The sequence below is a fragment of the Curcuma longa genome, chromosome 4, assembly GCF_044706935.1.
Source record: "Curcuma longa cultivar G26 ecotype Majalengka, Jawa Barat chromosome 4, ITB_CL_G26_1.1, whole genome shotgun sequence".
NCBI classification, from domain to species: domain Eukaryota; kingdom Viridiplantae; phylum Streptophyta; class Magnoliopsida; order Zingiberales; family Zingiberaceae; genus Curcuma; species Curcuma longa.
In genome coordinates, this window is record NC_133864.1 from 14158756 (window position 1) to 14166398 (window position 7643).

Consider the following 7643-nt stretch of genomic DNA (forward strand, 5'->3'; position numbering starts at 1 on the left):
GAGGGGGAGAGAGGGCAGAGAGCCGGAGAGGAGAACCGAGGGGGAGAGAGGGAGAGAGCCGGAGAGGAGAGCCGAGGGAGAGAGAGGGCAGAGGAGAACGCCGGCAATCGAGAGAGAAAGCGCAGAGGGAGAGGGAGAAGAAAAGGGCCGGAAGAAGCCCTAAAATTGCGATTTTAGCGACGGAATTTTAATTCCGTCGTCAATTAATTAAATTTTGCCGACCCGTGTGGAGGGAAAAAACCGGGGGAAGGGGCTAAAATAGCGACGGAAATTATTTCCGTCTCTAAAATAGCGACGGAAATATAATTCCGTCGTTATTTCATATTATTTTTATAGTGATTAGAGACGGAATATTAATTTCCGTCGCTATAATTAGCGACGGAATATTAATTTCCGTCTCTAATTAGAGACGGAAATATAAATCCGTCGCTAATTAGAGACGGAAATATATATCCGTCTCTAATTAGAGACGGAATTTATTTCCGTCGCTAATTAGCGACGGAAATAAATATTCCGTCTCTAATTATAGCGACGGAAATAAATTCCGTCTCTAATTCCGTCGCTATTTCATGAATCTCTTGTAGTGATAAGAGCATTGATTGCATCCTGATAATTGTTTTAAATTCTTTAAAAGAACATTAACATCAAGAAAAGCGAAAAATATGTATTTTGTTAATCGTGGTTAGGTCCTTTGCCGATTGGTCATCTTCTTTCTTCTCCTTCTCAGTCCACCCATCCAATCTTGAGTACACAATAGGCCTGAAATGCTATTTGCATTTGCTAATCGTACCTATAACAGAATCTTGACTCAGGTGAAAGACTTAGCCGAAAGTTTTATATATCGCGAGAATCTCTCAAGCAAATAGCTAACATGCGTTGACATAGTAGTCACATGGTTTCGATAGGAGAACAAGAAATTACTGTTTTTTTTCCAGAGTCAAATATATCTTTTTGTTCTAGCTACCTAAAGCAAATATATCTTTTTGTTGTCATGCTGAAATCCAAATCCTATCTAAGAAACTCTCCATGAACATTGAGCTTAAATTTAGTATTTTGTACGCATTCCTTCTCTCTCAATTTACGTGCAAATGTTCTTTATAGCATATGCATTATAACTAATTGTGAATCAATATCATACTAAAAGCATTTTAAAGATAAATATGAAGGCTCAAAACATACTGAATGAATAATAAAATTAATGTATTTAAGAAGGAAAAGTGTGTGGGTGATTTGAGAGTAAAAGGCCATATAAAAATACATGTGGCAGAAAAATTAAGGCATGCTACTTTAGCAAGTCCACAATAATCAGGAAAATAATTGAAAAGCTCACTCTGAATAGTGAGTCCTATTCTTCACGTCATTTGCAAGCACTTTGGAAGCTCCATGTAGGAGAAAGAACAGAAACTGTCTATAATCTGAAGCTCAGGATTCTTTCTTATTGTTGCATTGGAAAACAAACACATAAGAGCCCACACCGAAATTCTCTATGAAGATTTCCTATGCAGTAACAGGATCCGTCGGGATTTGTGGACAAAAACTACTTATCAAACATTCACTAATCACTGACTAATTGTGTCCTGTCAATTGTCATTATTTGGAGGACCAACTTTTTCATTATTCTTTCTTGTCTTAATCACAGTAAACTGATAAGTTTCTGAAACAAGGTCACATCTTCACCAAACTGCCCATTTGCCATTTCCATGAGTACCAAACCCCATTCTTAATTAAAACCTCAGTCAGTCAAAGAAAGATGCGGTAGCTTGTTCAAAGATACGATTGCAGGTTTCAAATCTCTTGATTTCTCCAAGGAGCCGAACTGCTGCAGAAACCGTATCAACTTTTACTCTTGAAAGGAGGAAAAGAAAACTGCAAAAGTTGGCCTCAGGTGGGCATGGGCGATGATACGATTACCATGTCTCTGGAACACTCATTAATTCAATGGCATGGCCGTGATTCAGGGAGAGCCTTCACTTTCTCTCATGCACGCATGGCCTGTGTATGTGTGTGTGGTCTTCCTCTTCTGCCTTGACTGCCATGATTGAAGGCAGGAAAAACAAATAATTGTAAACTAAAAGCCAAGCCTGCAGGCTCGTGCCCTACGTGAACGTACGCTCGCAGCTAATCACCAAAAACTAGCAGACGAAACTAATTCATGTATCGCATTTGAATTGATGACAGGTCTCTTTCATGGATCCGATACTTCAAATCAGGCAGACGGAATGTCGACGTGCATATATGTGAGCCTCAATCCTCCGACGCCGACGAAGGATACGGAGAAAGAGATGAAAATTGAATATAAAATGGGGATGGAAATGAAAATGGAGATGAATATATATATCAGAAATGAGGATGAAATTCGATCTACTCTAAGATAAACATAAAAAAGACGGCCAGATTTATTAAATCTACATATGAGCCTCTCTTTAAATAAATTAATTAAAGAGCATCATATCTTTACTTTTAATTATGATTAATTATTAAAATAGTTATTATTATTATTTTATTTTAATCAAAATTATTATATATAAAATATTATCATATTAAAATATTCTTTATTAATTTAATAAAAAATTTAAAATTTATCAAAATTATTTTAAATTGATTAAAATTATTTTAATCTTAAATTCTAAAATTTTGAGCTCTAAATTTTAATTCTTAAATATTATTATATTAAAATATTATTTATCAATTTAATTAAAATTATTTTAAATGGTTCTAAATCATTTTAAAAGAGTTGTTGAAGTTATTATAACTACAACATAGTTTTAAAAATTATTATATGCTGCTACATAATTATTAATTAATTTTACTAATTTTAAATATTAAATTAAATATTATTATATATTTTTCTGTATAAAGGTAGAATAATAGGAGGTAAATCGAGAAATGTAGTTGCTATTTCATCATGATTCAAATTACAATGCTGTATATAACTATAATATTCATTAGTGGGATGGTTGTTATTCTTAATTCGTTGGTCAACATGCATCCCACCTCAGAATCTAAGGTGCGGAGCTAGCGGAGGCTGGCCAGGCCACCTGCTGGAGCCACAACAAGAGCATAAAGAAAAGAAGAGAAGAGGGCGAAAAAGAAAGGGATGTGTGGAGCACGTGCGGTCACGTAGGTGGGGACGACGCAGGGGCACGAGGCAATCAGTGCGCGCAGTGGGCACGTTTAGTTTGCCGCATGCATGAGCTGAGCTCGCTCGCTGGTTGCTGATATGCGCCCCCCTGGCCTCTCTCCCCAAAGTAATTAACTGAAGAAAACTAAACGGAGCAATTACATGCTGGGTCCTCTGTTCCATGGAGAAAGAAAGAGACAAATTAATGGGGAGTGGATTTCAAAGTTACTTCCCCGTCTCATGATGAGGCTCCTTCATCTGGATCGGCAAATACCTAATACCTGTCGACACTGGATGGATAAAGTGAAAACTGAGAGGACATTATTATTCTTATCTTCCTCTTAATCATTGTTACACGGCGATAATCTTTTTTTAAAAGTATAATTAAGCAAAGTTGTTGATTGGAGTGGGGCAGCAGGTGGAAAGAAAGAATGGCATCGATTCTTCCCCCTTCTGTGTCAGCTGCTTTTGATGATGAAGCAGTAGTCCATCTTGAAAGGTTCATTTGGAAATGGTTAATTAAGTTATACTTAAAACAAATTACGTCTGCCAGATGAGAAGGCAACATGTACACCTTAATTAATAAATGATCTTGGAATAAAAGAATTTATTAATTGAAATAGATTTTTAATCATATAGTATATATATATAATTGGTGAAGATGTTTGGTTTACATTGATATGAGACTTCATCATTTCATATCAATATGTATGATGATAATAATGAGAAAGACAAGGCCAGCAAGGTTTCTTCAAAATCTTTTTTATATGAGTATATCTCTTTGCCACAATACAAGACTCAATAAATTCATGATCTAGTTTTGTTTTAAGATTGGATATCAAATAAATATTTCATAGTCTTGTAATGAACTCTAGCTAGGCATTCAACATCCTGTGAGATATATAACAAAATATGGATTGATTAGTCCGATTGTTATAGACAGCCTGAGAGGTATATTAGGAGAGGATGATATATAGCAAGGTGGTTCTGATCAAACAAGTAGAGAGAAAAGAATTTGAAATACATTTTTTGCTATTATTTTCATGTATTATAATTGACACATACGTTCCATTTAATTTCAATAGATCGTTTACTAGATTTTGCCAATAAAATATTGATGCAGAATTTATATGGACAAGTTTGTTAGCAGAAAATTTAGAGCGGATTCTTTCAGGTGATCTAACAAATCCTTCTTCAATTATAGTTGTTATTGATTGATTCTTCTTCACAGCTTGAACTGTTCCTCCGTGGAACACTGGCCAAGCCTTTCCTCAACTACTGGATTATAATTAGCAAATAAACGCGAGACTTTCCAGCTAATTCCAATAAGGAGCTCGGTTATTTTTGTTCTATAAAGTGGACATCTGACCCCTCCCCACTCCAACGCTAGTGTCCTTCTTATACATCGATCAAAGATTCAGTGAGAGCCAAGCTAGCCATGTCCATGCTCAACTTCTCAGTAGAATTCCTACTCATCCTCCTAACTTTGGCCCTCTTTCTCTCTATTAAACTCATCAAATGGAAGAGAAAGCAGCTAAAGCTCCCGCCTGGTCGCCAAGGATGGCCTTTCGTCGGCGAAACCTTCGGATATCTCAAGCCTCATCCCGCTACTTCCGTCGGCCACTTCATGGAGAAACATCTGTCGAGGTATTATTGCTTGCTAATGCGAGTTCCTGAAGCGTAAAGTGAATGCAGCTGATGACGAGGCGCGCGCTGAGCTTCCAGGTACGGGAAGATCTACCGGTCGAATCTCTTCGGCGAGCCGACGATCGTGTCGGCGGACGCAGGGCTGAACAGGTTCATACTGCAGAACGAGGGGAAGCTGTTCGAGTGCAGCTACCCGAGCAGCATCGGCGGCATCCTGGGAAAGTGGTCCATGCTGGTTCTAGTCGGCGACATGCACCGCGAAATGCGAATTATCTCCCTCAACTTCATGAGCAGCGTCAGGCTTCGATCGCACCTCTTGCCGGAGGTCGAGCGCCACTCCCTTCTTGTGCTTCGCTCTTGGATTCACGGCTCCCCTTTTTCAGCACTAGAAGAGGCTAAAAGGGTACTTATGATTCCTCTGTTCGTCTTCTTTAACACGAATTGAGCAGTGCTCGTTAATTTGATTGGGGTTTATCTTCAGTTCACCTTCAATTTGATGGCCAAGAATATTATGAGCATGGAGCCATACGAAGCAAAGACAGAGAAGCTGAGATTGGAGTACATAACCTTCATGAAAGGAGTCATTTCTGCACCTCTGAATTTCCCGGGGACTCCATACTGGAAGGCCTTGAAGGCATGCATATCATCCATTGCCATGATCACCTGTTTTTAAAATTGCCAACACATTATCTGAAATTAATTAATTTTTTGTTATAATTAATACATGGAAAGCTACAGTGACCTACTTATAATTAGACATGACTGTGAAGATTCAATGTAAGGTATATATATCTTTCATTTCCTTGGAAGCTAACAAGTCAATGGTCACTTTCATTGGCAGATCGGCCATCCTGTGTATTAATTTTCCGTCATTTAACCAGTTCGTTTTCCTTGACAAAAATACTAGTTGCTCTCTTTGATCTGCAGTCGCGATCAAACATCCTCGATGTGATTGAACAAAAAATGCAAGAAAGGATGCAAGAGATGAGAGAGCAAGAGAGGGATGAGGAAGTGGATGATCTACTTAGTTGGGTTCTAAAGCACTCAAAGTTGTCAAAAGAGCAGATCCTCGACCTTTTGCTCAGCCTACTCTTTGCTAGCCATGAAACCTCATCAGTCGCCTTGGCTTTAGCCATATTCTTCTTGGAGAGTTGTCCCAAAGCTGTTAAAAAACTCCAGGTAATTAAGGAGTCATCGAATGATATATAATATAAATGTCTGTCTTATTACTTGTATAATAGATTTACATACCTAAATGTTGTTAGGAGGAGCACAAAGAAATAGAACGTAAGAAGCTACAAAGAGCAGAAACAAGTTTAAATTGGGAGGACTACAAAGAGATGGAATTCACTCAATGTGTAAGCTCTTTCAGTAACTAAACCTCATTAATAGTATTCTCCTTTGAGCTAATTTTGTTCATAAATGAAGGTGATAAATGAGACCCTACGACTGGGCAATGTTGTAAGGTTCGTGCATAGAAAAGTTCTTCAAGATGTAGAATATAAAGGTACGACATCTAGATAGAGAGATTATCCATAAGTTTATGTTCATGCATGAGTTGATGAGATTAACAAGTGTTTTGCATCACTTGCAAATTAAGGGTACAAGATTCCATGTGGATGGAAAATTCTACCTGTTTTCGCTACAGTTCATTTGGATCCTTCACTGTATGATGATCCTCACCAATTCAACCCATGGAGGTGGCAGGTGAGTCCTAATTCCTCATTGTTTATTTCCATGGTTTTTGCAAAGCACATAATGTCTCCATAAACTGCCAAGGAGAAACATAACAAAGAGTGAGTATTTAGCAAATTTGATACTACAACCCAGTGGCTCGTTGACCTGCCCAAGGAATGGATTGTTTTTATCTTATGGTCTAAACTGTAATCAAAGATGACACAGTTGCCAGATTTTGGTACCACCTGTACACGTGCACATCCCACGTAGAGGTACCAATTACTAATTGAGCTTTTTGAGAGAATAAAAGGGAGTCAGGCACACCAATGACAACCAAGTGCAGACATTTTTTCCAAGCGTCGTTATCCTTGTGCTTTGCACTTGTCAGTCTAACAAACAATGCGACGAACACTTTGCGTGCAGAAGAACGGCGTGACATCGGCGACGACGAACAACTTCATGCCTTACGGAGGCGGCCCCCGTCTATGTGCGGGCTCGGAGCTGGCGAAGTTGGAGCTGGCGGTCTTCTTGCACCACCTCGTGTTGAGCTACAGGTGGGAATTGGCCGAGCCGGATCAGCCACTGGCATTCCCCTTCGTCGAATTCCCGAGAGGACTCCCCATAAAAGTCTACCCCAATATCTGAGGATTCCAATGAAAAACGAATTTACTGGACAAAATACATACTCAACACTATATTGCATATTTGATTTTAACGAAGCCGGCGGGTACTAAAGTCATTGCTGATGAATGCACCAAGTGAGGCTTCAAACTTTGGAAAAATGATCAATGTTGCTGATTAATCTGATATTGTGTGTGTATTGTACAGTGAATAGTTGTAGGCGGATGATACATATCTTGTAGTGTGAAACAAAAATTAAGTTGGGGAAAAAAAACATACTATTTACTGTTTTATATGGCTGATGTTTTGATGAACTCCTGGGTAGCTTGTGTTGGTTTCAGCCTAATTCAAGGCTAGCACTTGCCGCTAAGGTGACTTAGGTTATTTTTTATGGTGGGAGGAGGAGCAACTGTTTTTTCACCTCCAAAAATAATAAAACAATCTTTAAGTATATACTTAAATAATGCTAATTTTTAGTATAAAATTATAATTTATTATTATTCTTGAGACTTTGTAACTTTCAAAATTTTTCATTGATGGGCTTGTATTTATTTAATAATTTAAAATATTCAACTCT

The 7643-nt window shown here is 38.1% G+C and overlaps 1 protein-coding gene across 2 annotated transcripts; it reads left to right on the forward strand.

The window, feature by feature from the left end:
* Positions 1-4559: 4559 nt before the first annotated feature.
* On the forward strand, positions 4560-7165 carry LOC141827854 (steroid (22S)-hydroxylase-like). 2 transcript variants are annotated; one of them, XM_074715184.1, is made up of 8 exons: positions 4560-4768; positions 4847-5171; positions 5250-5402; positions 5696-5947; positions 6034-6126; positions 6197-6275; positions 6369-6475; positions 6869-7165. In XM_074715184.1, the coding sequence occupies exons 1-8, from the start codon at positions 4560-4562 to the stop codon at positions 7088-7090; spliced, it is 1440 nt and encodes a 479-aa protein (XP_074571285.1). In that variant the 3' UTR covers positions 7091-7165. The 2 variants fall into 2 exon arrangements, with proteins under 2 accessions (XP_074571285.1, XP_074571287.1); XM_074715186.1 differs by having other exon boundaries at positions 6872-7165.
* Positions 7166-7643: the final 478 nt, after the last annotated feature.

What these genes read in the sequence shown, in the direction of transcription:
- LOC141827854 (XM_074715184.1), top strand. Translation starts at nt 4,560, where the DNA reads ATGTCCATGCTCAACTTCTCAGTAGAATTCCTACTCATCCTCCTAACT. An exon ending in AAGCTGTTAAAAAACTCCAG is followed by an intron (nt 5,948 to 6,033) that starts GTAATTAAGGAG and finishes AAATGTTGTTAG; the next exon opens with GAGGAGCACAAAGAAATAGA. An exon ending in AGATGGAATTCACTCAATGT is followed by an intron (nt 6,127 to 6,196) that starts GTAAGCTCTTTC and finishes TCATAAATGAAG; the next exon opens with GTGATAAATGAGACCCTACG.